Source organism: Pezoporus occidentalis, unplaced genomic scaffold (genome assembly GCF_034315485.1).
Source record: "Pezoporus occidentalis ecotype Australia unplaced genomic scaffold, CSIRO_AGI_Poc_V1 ctg99, whole genome shotgun sequence".
Taxonomy (NCBI): domain Eukaryota; kingdom Metazoa; phylum Chordata; class Aves; order Psittaciformes; family Psittacidae; genus Pezoporus; species Pezoporus occidentalis.
This window is the reverse complement of record NW_026916358.1, coordinates 1,364,101-1,379,866: the sequence shown is the minus strand read 5'-3', so window position 1 is coordinate 1,379,866 and position 15,766 is coordinate 1,364,101. Positions and strand designations below refer to the sequence as shown.

The window sequence follows — 15,766 nt, the reverse complement described above, 5'->3', positions numbered from 1 at the left end:
ATATGTACGTATATATGTATTGGTAAAGCATGGGAGCATGCCTTGATTTCAAGATGGTTGAATGAAAACTTGCAGGATTCAGTACTTAGAAGTGTGCCTACTATCTGCTGACTCACATCGCAGATGCATCTAATCAATGAAGATATTAGGATTTTTGTATTAACTCATCTTCCTCGTTGTTATTCAATTCAGATGGGTGAAGCCCTTTACATTCTACAAGCTTCTTACGGTTTATGTTACCTGAACAGCAAAACTGGATGTATTGTATTACATGATACATAGTTCTACCCTTCTATATATTAGCTTAAAGAAGAGTAAAAGTAATGTGTAGATCCATCTGACTGAACTGTAGCATGAAGAGACACATGCTATCATTTTCTAAACAGTACGTACAATTTGTTATACTTAATTACACTGTAGAAGCATACTGGTTGTAGGGACTGTTTTACTAACTGCAGTGCTGAAACATTACGGATGTAAATGTTAACACAGTTTTGCATACCAATGAAATCTGAAACTTAAATTATATAGGTGTTTTTTTTAATGCAGTATTTATGTTTAACAGGTACGTTATTTTCTAGTAAGTTTCTTTTGCCATCTCAAAAAAAAAACCAACTTCAAGCCAATGTGATACAGAGAGAGAAAACTGTAACTGCCTTGGTCTGTACCTGAACTCATATTTCTGATGACCTTTCTTATTATCTGTATCAGCTGTTCTCTCTAAGTTGTTAGTGATTCTCCATTCTATCAGTGTTTAGATCCAGCTTCTGTTATAAGATGAGATTTTGTCAGAATAAAGAGAGTAGCCAAATAAATTGAAGGTATGTATGTATACATACCCAGCTATATAAATGCAAACACCTAGCTATATAAATCCACAAATAATTATATGTACACCCCTTCACTTTTATTCAGGCATACGCACACAGGCTAGTAGAAAGGAAAAAGCAGTGTAAAGGTCAGAGCTTGGAAATGCTACACTTAATATATTGGAAGTGTCTGTCCCATTTTCCTTTGCCCCATCTCTGTTACATGTCTTTCTTCATGATCCTGCATATAGATAAGCATATCTCTTATAAACCACTGTAAAGTAACATAGTCTCCCAGATTAGATCTGTGGAAGTTTACAGTAGAATGCATTATGCATGTATGTTAGGAATAAGGAGCCCAGAATTTACAGAGCCTTTTCAAATATGTGTCAGGCCAGGACTTCTAGAGTTAACCAGTGTGGTTTTCTAAGGAAAAATAGTGCATGTGGGAGAGTTGTGTTATATTTTGTTCAAAAGGGCCTGAACTTTGCAGAGTCTTTTCAATTCTGTTCTTTAGGCTAACAATTTTAGTGATAACTAGTGTATGTGTGTTTAAGAAAGAAAAAGAAGTTGAGTGGTATATATGGATGAAAGGTTCCCAAAGTTTGACTTAACTGCTGCTCCTCTACATGCTTTTTCTATTCATGCCTTTTTTTAATGAGTCTTTTAAGAACAAGATAGTGAGTCATGCCTTTGTAACCTCTTGTAAATAGAATGCTTTTTGAGTAGTGTATCAACTGTAGATGTCAGTTTGGTAATGGAATCGTCAGATCATACTGGTTTGGAAATCAGTAGTTTTCTAGTCTGCTGTTGTACTAATCATGATATATGTCTATCAGATTTCTTTTTTTTTTTTTTACATTATCCTTCTGACTAGACCTGCAAATATGTTGTTTTGGTTTTTTTTTTTCAAGCTCTCATTATATTCGGTTATTCTTGCTGTTTGCAGCTTTCAGTTCTTTCAGTAATCTTACATTTCAAAAGTTCAGTCATCGACCATAGTGCTTTAATTTGTTACAGGTTCCAGATGCTGGGCAAGAGATGGTGGCATCTTCTGTCACACCAGGATCAGGCAAATCAAAGGTAATCAGCCTTCACAAATGTCATTTATTTGAATAGCAGTAATTGAAAGGGTTCCAGCTTAGCCTGCAAGCTGTGACTAATGGGAAGACATAAAGGTATTTTTAAACTGTTTTCTGGACTTCTTGGGAAAAAAAAAAAAAAAAAAAGAGTTATAAACACTAGGCAAAGGTGTTTTGAAAAATATATGGGGGAAGAAAATTCTCTTATTGATATGTCCTCTTCCTGTTACAATATTTTATAAAGTATCAGTAGCATGCAGTTTTGGCAACAGTCTGTTTCATGTGCCTGTTAATGTTACAGCATGCTGCTTTCAAAACATTGTTTAAAGTATATTACTGAATTGTAACCCTTCCCAAGTGAGTTTCCTTGTCTAACTGATGCTGCCCACTTCTGTGTTCTAGAATGAGTTTTGAAAAGTACAGTGTTAGAGGTAGTTTCTCTTACTGCTCTTGAAATAACAAAATTTGATAACAGAACAGCAGTAACTTGGACTGTTCTTTCAAATGTGTGCTAAGACAGTTTCTTGTCCTAAAATTTAGCTTCTTGGAGTTGAATGCTAAAATGCCCTGCTTTCTGTTTATCTCTAGATTAGAGGAAGCTGGTTTCTCTAATACTTCGTTTTTTACAGCTGGACACATTACCCAAAGAAGATCTTATCAAGTTTGCAAAAAAGCAAGTGATGCTTATACAGAAAGTGAAGTCAAGGTGTACAGGTACCTTAATGGGAAGAAAACAGTTTCTGCCTTAATGCTTGATAATAACAGACCTTTTCAAATATCAATGCATATTTTTGCTAGGTAGATTTAAATGCTAATTTCATTATTTTTTTGTGGGAGGGTAAGGACTGAAGTCCTTTAAGCAAGGAAGGGAAGAAAAAGAAGCATTGCTTTTGTCAAGTATTAAATTAATCCTGATCTGGCAGTGTGGCATGATGGAACAACATAGTTTGTGCGAGAGTTGAAATGGCACTTGTCATTGTCTGTTCCACATATCAGTTGCAGGGATACCTATTGCTTTTCAGAAAGCAGATGGGAGGGGGAATGTCTCTGACAGATTTTTGCATAATTAGTACTGTTGTAGAGTAAAATGGTTTCTTTAAAATGGTTAACTACATTCTATTTGATCATTTACTGCTTTAACAAGAAATTGTACAAGTATCACACAAAATTTTGTGTTAACCAACTAAAACTATCCTGTGTAGATCTGTGCTCTCATGTACTGTTCTTCTCTTCTCTGCCATCCCTTTTTGTTTAGTGGTCCATTATTTAGACTTTCCCTGTGTCACTTCCCCTTGTTTGGAGTTACAGTTATGCTGACTGTTGGTAGCTTCGCAGTGAAACAGTAAGGATAGGTTGGGCTATAGTAGGCCTTTCCTGAATGGGGTTATTCATAAGGTCTTGTTCTTCTGCCTGCTGCCTATTTATAGAGAGCCAGTAGGAACTGAATATCTTTTCTCTGGCTTAAACTGATCATGAAATAGAAGGCAAGAGTGTTATCAGACTGATTTCTATCTTTTGTGCCTCTACCCAAACAAGGAAGTCCTGCTTCCTTAGGAAACCATGCTAAATGTCAAGACCTGAGAAGCAGTAGTCTCTTTCCATTAGCCCCTTCTATCACTCAGTAAAAAAAAAAAAGACAAAAGCCAAAAATTGATTAAATAAAAGATGTTTCTGATTTGAATAGGAGCATCGTTAGGCACTGGATTTACATTTAATTTGCTACTGTGAAGGAGCATCAGTTCATGCTGTGAAATTTCTATGCTTTTTTTATTTTTTTAAGAACTAGAGAAAGAAATTGAAGAGCTCAGATCTAAAGCAGCTACTGGAGGAGCTGATGATATTATTCAGGTAGGAATACATGGTGGATTTTTAATGCATTACACAATGTTATCTGAAGTAAATATACAGAAATAATTTGGTAAATAATAAGTAGCTTTAAAACTGTTATTCCAGTTGAATGTGATAAATTTTTGGAAATTCAGGGCTCTTCCTAAACCCTGTTTTTTCCTTCTTTCTCCACTTTTCAGAAAACACTCAATTTTGTGAGGAATAGTGCAGAATTGTACAACTTTCTCAGCAAGACTTTTTCCTTGTGTTGCTGTTTAGACAGGCTTTTGTTTTAGAATGTTCACTGTGGAAATACTTCAGCCATTTAGAAAACTCCTGAGACAGTCATTCAGTGAGATCAGAAACCCATAATTAAAGCTGCATGTCACAAGAAATACTTGGAGAAAAGTAACAGTGGCGAGAACATCTGTCTTTCTCAAAGTAAGGGTCATAGACAAAATCTGAAAGTAAAAATTGGTAGTAAGGAGGAATTTATCAACTGGGAAATTGGTTTTAATAATATGGATGGAGATTTCTACACAAGGGGAGCTCCCACCACCACCCGGTGAAAATATGAGCTGATAAGAAATACAGTTTTGAACAGAAACTGTTATTCAACATCATTGTTAGCCTAGCTATTCTAGATCTGTTAAGGTTAGATGTAAGGAGGAAGTTCTTTATTGTGAGGGTGGTGAGGCACTGGAATGGGATGCCCAAGGAAGTTGCAGATGCTCCATCCCTGGCGGTGTTGAAGGCCAGGTTGGGCAGAGCCTTGGGTGACATGGTTTAGTGTGAGGTGCCCCTGCCCATAGCAGGGGGTTTGGAACTAGATGATCTTAAGGTCCTTTCCAACTCCAAGTATTCTATGATTCTATGATATTTGGGCTGAAAGTAATTTTTAAAATCAGAGTCATTCTTTTAATCGACAAAGTCATTTAAGCATATGCGAGTTCATGCAGTTTGCAAAAATTTATCAAGCTTCCAGTGTTAGGAATTCTTTTTTAAGTGATCTTTCTCCCTTAAATTAGGCTCTCACAGAAAGACTGGATGTTGTACTTCTGGAAAAAGCTGAAACTGAGCAGCAGTGCATAGCTCTGAAAAAGGAAAATGTTCAGAGAAAGCAAGAAGCAGAGGTACTGAAATAAGCAATAGAATATTATTAAAACATTTCAGAATTATGTTTCTTTTTACTGTTTATTTTTACTTGTGTATTTCACTTTCATTTTAATATTTTTCTTCACTTGCCTTTTTAACCTAACCCCGCCCCAAAAAAAAACAAACCCTAAAGACTTCATATGTTAATGGCCATCTTCTAAATTTCTTAATTTATAGTTTTTAAAGGAATGAGTATAAATATTAAAAAATTTATATGCATCAGCTAGATCTACAGCTGTTCAAAAAGAATTCAGTCTGTATATTAGTTGTCTGCATACATGACAGTTTCAATCAGTCAGATCTGTCTTTCTGTGGGAATTACAAGGTTTACATTCAGGTATTCACAGAAAGGAGCCTGTCAGCCAAGGCATCTATATTATGTCAGTAATCTCAATTGATAATGAAGTCAAGAGTGAATTGCTTGCAACTGATGAACACTGTTATATTCCAGATACTTGAATCTGGTGCATTAAAAGCAATTTGGTCTTTAATACATTATCAGAATAGTTGCTAAAGCTGAAGTCTGTCATGACCATTTTGTGAAGTTATGCTGGTAAGCATGATTTAAGACTTAATTTTCCTTTCTCATTCTACATTCTCATTCATTTTTGTCCTCTCTGCAGTGTCTTCTGAATTGAGTTGTCCTAATGTAGTTACATATTTGAAAACTGTAGCAGTCTTTAAAACTAAGGACTTCTGTGTGCAAAATTACCAGTATTTAATAACTTGCCCGTTTGTTTAGGCTGCCGTGGCTAAGACAGAAGAATTGCAGAAGCAACTGGAGCAATCAAGTACTGACTCTCTGGAAGAAATAAAAGCTCTGAAGAGCGAATTAGCAAATGCACAATGTAAACACAATGAAGATTTAGCAAAGCTAAAAATGGAATTAGAAGAACAAGTGAAGAAACAAATAGGGCTGATGGAACATATTGAATGTCTTAATGATAGTCAAAAAGAAGTTAAAAGATTACAAGATGATGTCCAAAGAATTAAATCTACTTACGAGGAGCAAATTTTGTGTCTGAGCAAGCAGTTGGAAACTGTGAATGAAGACAAAACCAAAGAAGTGACAAATCTGCAAGAAACTGTGAAAAGCAACTCTGAGTGTTACCATAATGAAATAAAAATTCTGAATGAAGAACTTAAAAAATTTAAAATTGCCCATCAGGAAGAGGTGTCAACATTGATGCATCAGCTTGAAATAGCCTCTAAAGAAAATGAAGAAAAGCAAAGTCAGATAAATCAGTTACAACACAGTTTGGCAGAGGAGGGCTTAATAAAAGAGAAAAATGCGAAGGATGAAATATGTGCTAGTACTGATCAGCGTGAATATGATTTGGAGCAGCTGAGAGAAGTCTTAAATAAAAATGTAGAAAATAAGGTAGGCTTTGTAGATACAAAAGAAGAACCTTGTGTAGAAGCAACAATGGAAGAAAAGGTTAGGCAGCTGGAGCGTAGTTTGGAAGAGCTCCAGTCCCAACATAGTATATTAAAAGATGAGTTAACTTACATGAGTAATGTTAAACTAAAACTGGAAGAGGAAATCCACCACATAAAGGATGAGTACTTTCGTGAGAGGGAAGACTTGGATTTTAAGATAAATGAATTGCAGCTTACTAAAGAAGACTACTGTTGTACAATTGAAAAACTAAAATTGGAGCTTCAGGCAGCAAGACAGCACTGTGAAACTGCTGTAAAAGAGCGTAAGTTAGAGACTCATACTCTGAAAGAACAACATAAGAGAGAAATTGCTGAACTAAGTGAAACTTTATTATCTGGTTCTGAAAAAGAAAAGATGGCATTAGTTTTTGAAATGCAGGAACTTAGAGACCAACTTGAAAAGCTAACTCAGGAAAAGGAAGAAGCAGTGTCCAGTTACAACAGCCTGAGAGAAACAATGGAAACTTTACAGGCTGAACTAGGAGAATCTGCTGGAAAGATCAGCCAGGAGTTTGAATCAATGAGACAACAGCAAGCTTCTGATGTGAGTGAACTGCAACAGAAACTCCGGGCTGCTTTCAATGAAAAGGATGTTCTTCTTGAAACTGTGAATCACCTCCGGGAAGAAATAGAAAAATTGTCATCTAATCAGCCAGATATAGAAGAACTTAAATGTAAAATTCTTAGTCTACAGGAGGAGAATAACACAATAACAAGCTCCATCGACCAAAAAGAGACTGCTATAAAAGAACTGGAGAAGAAGATTATTTCTCTTACTGATCAAAACAAGAATATTTTAAATGAAGTGAAATGTTTGGGTGAAGAGAGAAAAACTCTTCAGGAAATGTGCAAGCAAGAACAAGGAAAAATTCAGGAACTTCAGCAAGAAATAGATGTTGCTAACCAGTACAATACTGACCTGAAGAAAAAGGTGGAAGAATTAACAGAGAGACTGAACGAAGCTTTAACTAGGAAGAATGAAAATGCTCAAATGCTAGAGCAACTGGAAAACCAGATTGAATCTCTGATGCGTGAAAGAGAGAGCTTTTCATCTGAAGTGTATACTCTTCGTGAGGAAAATAAGAAAATAACTGATGAAAAAGGCAAATTAAGTAAAGAGCTGGAAAAGATTACCTCTGAAAAAGATGGTTGGTTGGTGTTGAAAGAGCATTCTGAAAACTTAGAAAAGAAACTACAAATGATGACTACAGAAAAAGACCATGTATCAACATTACTTGAAAGTGAACAAGAGCACAGATCCCTTGTGAGAACTCAGCTGTACCACTTACTTGAGCAAGTGGGGTCCAGTGTTTCGGGTTACAGTGAAGAGTGTGATTCTCTTAACTTGTTAGAAATTGCAAATGAATACATGTCCAAACTAAAAGAGCAGCAGTGCCTTGCTCTGCAGAAGGAGGTGGAAGTTCTTCATTTGCAGCGGGAAGTTGAGAGGATAGAGGAAGAAAATGCAGCTCAGTATGCAGAACATAGATCCCTGATTCAGGATTTGGAAAAAGAAAAGGAACTCTGGAAAGAAGAATTGGAAGAAGTGTTGTCTGAAAAAGAAGCACTTCAGTGTGATCTCCAGGAGCTGAAGAATGCCAGTGAAAAAACAAGGATTGAAAATCAAGATCTTTTAGCTAATACCGAAGAGCTTACTCAAAAACTTGCTTTTTATGAAAGTCAAATACAAGAACAGCAAAAAGGATCAGAGAAACAAGACAACTTAAATTTCATTCTGGAACAAAAGGAAACTGAACTTAGGAATGTGAAAGAAGAACTGAATTCTCTAAAGGTTATATTTTGTTATTGAAGTATACAGACTAAACCTCTAAAGTCTTCAGAATTAAGGTTCAAAAAATACTTTCAATTCTCTTTTTCTTCTTTTTCTTTTTTCTTCCCTTGGCCTGAAAGTGAGTTTCTCTTCTATAAATATAACACGTTTCTGAGTTTCCTAGCACGTCAAAATCTCCTCCTTTCCCCCAAGGAATAAAGAACAAAATCAAAGCAGTCATAATGATCTGTTGACAAAAGCTGCTTGTATTTCAACCTCTCTTCCTATCAATACCCCTCAGTAATCATTTAACTAGATGGACTAACCGACCTCATAATCTTTCACCTCTAAATTTCTGTGGTTCCATCTCAAACAAAACTCCTGCTTGATCTGCATTACCTACTCCTAACGTCAGGTCCTGGGAATTGATGATTATGTAAAACTGACAGCTGCAGAATTAGTGGTCTCCCTTTTTGTTTTTTGTCCTCGGACAGGATGGAAAGCAGCTGTTAAAAGGTTGGAATGTTTTCCTTTCATCATAATTATGCTTTTCAGTTACAAAGCTGATACAAAATTACACATAAAGAGTTTCTTGGTAGTAAGAATGTAGATATAGTCCAGCTGTAGCTGAAACTTCTGGTGGCTTGTTAGGGGAAAAACATCACAAAGACATTTTTGTAATACTTCTAATATCTTTTGTTTATAATACAGAATTCAATGGAGACAATGGCTGAGAAAACTGATCAAAACTCTTCAGTAGCAGAGCTTCAGGAAAAAATTGGTATCTTTCTCACTGTTCTCTTTCATGTAAACAGTTTGGGGTTTTGGATTGTTAGTTTTTGTTTCTCTGCATAACTGTCCTGTATTTCCTACAGCCAAGGAAGGTGAGAAGTAGGTAATCAATGCAATTTCTTACAATATCCTTTCCATTAAGGATTTAAAATGTTGTTAGCCATCTTAGATTTTATATTTCTTAAGGTCTTTTCTTCCAGTGTGCATATGGCTGTAAATGGTGTAGTGGATTTAATTTTAATGTGTAAATATGGGAAATAATTGTGTCAATAAGAATCCCTAAGGCTGCCAAGAAGAGAGGAAAGCAGTGCTTTGCCGAAACTGCTATTGCCTCGTTGCAGTTATCGCAACACATTAGAAAGGAAATGGTTCTGAGCTGTTACAATTATATGTAGAGTAGACAGGAATATGGCTCTTGACATTAAGTGTGATGGAAGCCTCTGAAACATGGAAAGATTGTCCCCAGGCTGTCTATGCGGCTGGATGTTTTGGCTTAAATTTAAATGCTTAACTGAATGAAATGTCTAAACATCTCGTCCTGCTTTATATTTTATTTTCAAGTCATGCTTGTATTTATGTTCTAATTGAATTTCATTTCAATTCTTGGGGGAGAGGAGAGGTGAGAGGCATATTTTTCTCTTTCTCATTTATTTATTTTAGGAAGGCTTGAAAAAGAATCTGCAGAAAAAGGAGAGAAGCTAAATAAAATTAAGGTTGTTGCTGTGAAAGCAAAGAAAGAATTAGATGCCAGCCGAAAAGAGGTACCCTGACTGCTTCTTCATATGAAGAACATTCTGCATGTGGGGTTCTGTTTTAATGACACGCCTTTCTTTTTTAAAAGATGCAGACTCTGAGGGAAGAATTGGAGTTGGCTCGGTCAGAAAAAGATCAGTTGTCTGCTTCAATGAAAGATGTCATTCAAGGAGCTGAAAGCTATAAGGTAAGAATAGTACTGTATTTGCAAAAGACATTTAACAGAAAAAACTTTGCTTTTGAAGCCTAGCCTGTATATATATATATATATATATATTGCTATTTATTTGCACAAGAATGTTTGGCAAAAGAAATTGTGTTAGTGCAGTTGACTAGAATGTAAGGTTCTAGTAGCGGAACTGTTTGGCTGCTGTCAGAAGGGAATAAGGCACTTCCTTTCTATTGGATGGTATTTTAAACCTTTCAAATCTAGCATCATACATATCAAATAATATTGCTGAGGCAAAACATAAATCCTTATAAGTTCTTCAGAGTATGTTGAATTTGTGATCAGTTAGGAAGTCCTTGAGTGAAAAAGACATAAACTAACTTCCCCAGGAGCAAGTCTTGAAGCATGTCTCTGGGCACATGAAGCAGAAGTTGGTCACTAGGGACAGTCAGCATTGATTCACCAAGAGTAAATTGTGTTTGATTAATCTGATTGCCTGTTGGAATTGTGGATGGCAGAAGAACAGGGCCTCTCACTTACCTTGGCTTCAGGAAGGCTTTTGATCCTCTCTCACAGTACTCTAGTATCCACACTAGGACTTTATGATCTAAATGGGAAAACAACTGAATGGGTGCTTAAAAAGCAGTTGCATAGTTTGTCTTAGAGAGTAGCAATTAATGGCTTGTACTAGATGCCAGTAGCAAATGGGGTACCAAAGGGGTCTGTGCTGGGACCTGCCCTGTTTAACTTCAGCAGTGATCTGGAGAAAGTTATGGAGTACACATCCATCATGATTAAGGAACTGGAATAAGTGATGTACAAGGCTGAGAAATTGCTCAGTCTAGAGAATACTTGAGAGGGACCTAATAGGAGCCTTCCAGTACCTACAAAGACATTACCAAAGGAATAGAGTCATGTTACTAATGGTAGTGCAAGATGAGACATAGTAGTCCTAAACTGAAATGAGAGATTCCAACTGGATGTATCATCTTATTTTTGCCCTATGAGGATGGTCAAGCTTTGGAAGGTGTTGCCCAGATAGGTAGTGCCGTCTCCATCCTTGGAGGCAGGTCATTTCCAGGCAGGAAAGACCGGACTGAAGAAAGCTCTGAGCAACCTGTTTTGATCTCACTACTGACTCTGCTTTAAGCAGGAGGTTGAATGTAGACCTCCCGAGGTCTTCTCTGACCTGAATCACTTTAGAATTTCATGAACTGAAAAGGGTTTCTCCAGAGCCTATGAAGAAATAATAGCTTTAATTTCATTCTGGTATTCCAGTGTTGCACACTGTAAGACAACTCATATGCTGAAATATTAGGAAGATAAGTAAGCATCTGTGGTATAGAATATGCTTATGCAATGTATATTGTAAAAAATTATGGGTTTGTGTTTGTATGTGTTAAGAATCTTTTGATGGAATATGATAAGCAAGGAGAACAGCTGGATTATGAAAAGGGCAGAGCAAATAATCTTGAACATCAGCTAGAAGACCTCACAAGACAGCTACAGGTGTCATCCCAGCAGGTCAGTGCTGTATGTGATTGCTACTATGTATGGTTTCGTACTCTTAAGTGTGTTTTGAATAGTGACTTGAAAATCAGGGTCTGGGTTGTTTGGTTTGTTTTTAGTTTTTCAGCATCTGGTATTTTGTCTGGGCTGTGACAAAGGTAAATACATCTAGAATGTCTGGCTTTTTCGATAAGAAGATTTAATTTACCCCAGGTCAACTCACAGAAAAGAGCAAGCGATCACCTCTGGCTTGGTTTGGCCATACAATTCTGCTGCATCTACCAGATATATTAAAAAAAAAAAAAGTATCAAACTTACATTCTGTCACTGGTTGCACATCTACATACACTTCTCATGAGGTACAGCACCTTTAGCTGTTTCACTGGTTTGGGGTTTTTTTTCCTTCTGTTTCTTAGACAAAATATGGTTTTGTTGTTTAATAAACAGTGTGTTTAAACATACTAAATTAATTATGGTCTTCTGCATCTTTCACAAGGATGAGACTTCAGGATGCATTGTAGAGTGCTATAGTGGCATTTGCAAGAGTCTAAGATGGTAATTAAGCAGCTGTGAGATGCATTTTTGTAAAGCTAACTTCAACAAATAATGGGATTTAGGATTTAAAATCCCAGGCCCCATACATAATTACACTGAAGATCCACCTAGACCGCAATTTCCTCATAAATGGAAGCTAGTAGTGAATAGGATAGGAAGAAATGGCAAATAGTGGTATGTATTTTGCTGATTATGCAGGCCTTGAATTTTTCAAGCTTGTTATGAAGTATGTTGTAAATAAAAACACTGGTTAGGTAATTAGGAGCTAATTTCACTTAATTCTTAATCTGCATTATAGAGACTCTGAACGAAGTAATCAAATTGTGCTAGTGACTTTAATTTAGCCTGTTTCTTAGTATGGTTTAAAACAGTTAGATGGAGAAGACTCACTTGCAGGAGTGCTGTTTGTAAGGGAGTTGCATAGAAATCAGAGTTTGTGTTTTAAATATAGACAATATCTTAGCTGAATTTGCATGGAAATTTGACAGATTACGTTTTTATCTTTCCACTATGGTTATTTCAGCATGATCAGTTACGCTCCACTAATGAAGACCTCCTGGCTCGTGTTGAAACACTGCAACATAATGCTAAGATGCTGGAAGCTCAGATACTGGAGATACAAAAAGCCAAGGCAAAGGCTGACAAAGAACTAGAAGCTGAAAAGCTTCTAAAAGAACAGAAAACAAAGGTAGTATTCTGTAGAGATGGTGCATGAGCTAAAGCATTGCTTTCAGTGGATGTGGCTTCTTCTTAGACCATTGTAAACTGTAGGTTTTATAGAACAAGTTCTATACTTTGTCTTCTTGTTACTTGACTCGGTCTTTTTTTGAGGGCTTGATCTGTTCACTGAAAGAATTTTGCAAGGCTGCCACTTGGAGTAGTCTGGGGATGACAGAATGTGAAAAAATACTATATAATTTGGGGTTTTCTTTGGTTCCTGGCGATTTCCTAAAGTAAACAAAAAAGTAATCAATTATCTCTGTACAACCTAAGTGCATAAATAGATGCTGATCTATTTTGAAATTGGCTGGCATAATTGAGAAGGATTTAAATTTCAGGAACATAGTGGTGCTCTCCGAGAAATGGAGGAGCTTCAGATGCAACTTCAGAAGGAAAAGAAACATCTGCAGAAAACTATGCAAGAACTAGAGCTGGCCAGAAAGGTAGAGTTGCTGTTTGTGTTAATGCTTAATGCACTACCAAAGATTTCGGCACATCTTGCTGTGTTGAATGTCTCCCTTTCTGTTCTGAGGATTTGAAAGGCAAGGTTTGCAACATGGAAAACGTAAGGCTTTTACACGTGGTTTTATGTTTGGAGACCTGATGTGTACTTCGGGTTTGTTGGAAGGTTTTTGGGGGTGTTGGGTCTGAAGCACTATTCAGAAACTGCCCTTGTAAGGGCTGAAGATTATAGAAACTGATATCTGCAAAATACCTGCTAGTAAAATTCTTAAAATTAGCAACAAGTTATTCAAAGCTTCTAGGTTTTGTTTATAAACAGATTATTTACTGAGGATATGGAAACCTGATGGGTGTTGCTTGTGGATATGGATAGATATAAAGGTTTTTTTAGATGGGTAATACAGTTTTTTAATATAACTTAAAAAAAATAAATCTTAGCAGCCAAGGCAGATAGTAAGCTGTAACTTCATTGTGTGCAATTTGCAGGATGCTCAAAAAAGTACACTGATGGATATGGAAATAGCTGATTATGAAAGGCTAGTAAAAGAACTTAATCAGAAGATCACTGATAAAGACAGCAAAATAGAAGATCTTGAGCAGGAGACAGGGATTCAGAAACAGAAGCAAGAGACCCTACAGGAAGAAATAAGTGAGTAATGTATAAACAGCAAGAATCACTATGGTATAGTTAGTAATGATAAAAAGTAGCATCCAGAAACAACTTCTCTCAGTCATTGACTTGAGGAAGTTTTGCAGGGATACTGAACAGTTACATAGTCAAAATTACGTTTCCATAAAGGAAACTTTACTAAGTTGATGTAGCATTCAGTAAATAAAAGCCAGGTTGCCTGCCTGATTAACTTAATAATAGAATCAGCTAATAAACATAGTTCATTATAAATTCTGAAATTTGGTGACTGACAAGGGTTTTCATTCTGACGTATCACACATAAAAGTTTACTAGTTAGTATGTGGTTGAAAAATTCATTTCTTACTATCCTTAACTGTAAGTCTCAAAACAATCTCATTTCTTTGAAGATTTTTGTGGTACTTGGGAATAGGATACTAAACTTACTCTAAGCTAGTTTTTTGCAGTTCTTAGGAAATATGTCAGATTGTGGTTAAATATTTTCCAATATTGTTAAGGAAATACAAGACAGTTTCTTTTGCATATAACTGGTGTTTTCTGCATTAAGAGTCACTGCAGTCAACTATGCAACAGGATGAGGAAAGAAATGCCAAGATAAAACAACTCCTGGTGAAAACCAAAAAAGAACTGGCTGATTCAAAACAAGCTGTAAGTCCATTTTTTTTAATGACTGCGTAGTCCATTTTTAAACTAGCTTTTAAAAAATGGACTGAATTAAGTTGCTGAGATTTGGGGGTTTTTAATAACCAGATAATTTTATCATGCAGGAAAATGACCATCTAATGTTGCAGGCATCATTAAAAGGGGAACTGGAAGCCAGTCAACAACAAGTGGAAGCCTTTAAGGCAAGAAACTTCACTTCCTTATTATTATAAGGTTTCTTATTTAAGTAATAAGGGTGTTATTTGTACTGGGTGGATGGAATATAGGCTGAAAAATAAAAAGGTTACTGGCTGTACTAGGTTATTAACTCTATTAAATGAGTTTTGACCCTTTGCTGCTTTCCCCAGGTATTTCACCTGTGATGTTCTTTAAACAGGTTTACCCTTTCTTGTTCTTTTTTCCTGTTCCAACAGAATAGAGGACTGTGTAGTTTGAAATTTGTAGTTGGGATGTGGTTTAAAATAATTACTCTAAAAAAAAGAAATAGCTTTAAAACAGAAGAACCCAGTGTTGTCAGCAAAAATCTTAAGTGTTGTCTATCCATATAGATTTTGTTGGCTGGGCAGAACAGGAATTGAATGTAATAAGAAGTTGCAGGGAAGTGAAGGAGAGGGCTTGGCTTTCTTAAATGCTACCATCCCACCACTGTAATTTTATCTTCAGTTATCTCTTTAAACAACATGACATTTTTAATTAAGTACACAGTAACCCATGTCTATTTTTTTTATTCTACTTTTATTAGATTTTAATTTTATATTCACCAGTTCTGCGTGGGAATTACTGTAGCAGAATCTGTTGTTCTCTGTGGCACTTCCCTTTGAGAAGGAAGAAGAAATTTTGTCACAGTGAAGTTTTCAACTGACTTTTTTTTCAGATTCAAGTGGCTGAGCTAACATCAGAAAAGCATAAAGTTCAGGAACTCCTGCGAACTTCTTCAGAGCAACACCAGCGTACATTGAATGCCTACCAGCAAAAAATGGCAACCTTGCAAGAAGAGTGCAAAGCAGCCCAGGTACTCTAGTGGGAGTAATTGTCCATTTAAAATAAGGAAATACAACAGGTGGTTCTTAATTTGGGTGTGTGGGGTTTCAGTGTAAGATGCATTTCATTTCAGATAAATAAGGGAGCAATAGTTAATAGCATAACTTATGAAGGGTTTGTTTTCTATGTGATAGGCTGAACAAGCATCTGTTACATCTGAATTCGAGAGCTACAAAGTCCGTGTTCATAATGTTCTAAAACAGCAAAAGAATAAATCTGCTTCTCAGACAGAATCTGAAGGAGCCAAAAAAGAAAGGTAAACTCAAGATTTTTATATGCATACAGAAAAATACTGATGCTTCATTTGTTGAGCTGGCCTTTGCTAATTGCTAACCAACAGGGGAGTTCCACGCTTCAATAAGGAGAGTA

At 36.2% G+C, this 15,766-nt stretch overlaps 1 protein-coding gene and 1 long non-coding RNA gene across 4 annotated transcripts in view; both read left to right on the top strand.

Moving 5' to 3' along the window:
• The window catches only part of LOC134157717 (uncharacterized), a 339,144-nt gene that overhangs the window by 310,901 nt on the left and 12,477 nt on the right, over positions 1-15,766 (top strand). The window lies entirely within an intron of this gene.
• Positions 1-15,766, top strand: part of GCC2 (GRIP and coiled-coil domain containing 2) — a 28,698-nt gene that overhangs the window by 1,365 nt on the left and 11,567 nt on the right. For all 3 annotated transcript variants that reach the window (XM_062606952.1, XM_062606951.1, XM_062606954.1), the window contains exons 2-17: positions 1,830-1,892; positions 2,521-2,605; positions 3,672-3,739; positions 4,747-4,851; positions 5,616-8,105; positions 8,796-8,865; positions 9,537-9,637; positions 9,718-9,816; positions 11,203-11,322; positions 12,386-12,550; positions 12,921-13,025; positions 13,531-13,693; positions 14,241-14,341; positions 14,461-14,538; positions 15,231-15,368; positions 15,532-15,653. In XM_062606952.1, coding sequence (XP_062462936.1) covers positions 1,830-1,892; positions 2,521-2,605; positions 3,672-3,739; positions 4,747-4,851; positions 5,616-8,105; positions 8,796-8,865; positions 9,537-9,637; positions 9,718-9,816; positions 11,203-11,322; positions 12,386-12,550; positions 12,921-13,025; positions 13,531-13,693; positions 14,241-14,341; positions 14,461-14,538; positions 15,231-15,368; positions 15,532-15,653 — 4,073 coding nt within the window. The remainder of the gene's footprint in view (positions 1-1,829; positions 1,893-2,520; positions 2,606-3,671; positions 3,740-4,746; positions 4,852-5,615; positions 8,106-8,795; positions 8,866-9,536; positions 9,638-9,717; positions 9,817-11,202; positions 11,323-12,385; positions 12,551-12,920; positions 13,026-13,530; positions 13,694-14,240; positions 14,342-14,460; positions 14,539-15,230; positions 15,369-15,531; positions 15,654-15,766) is intronic.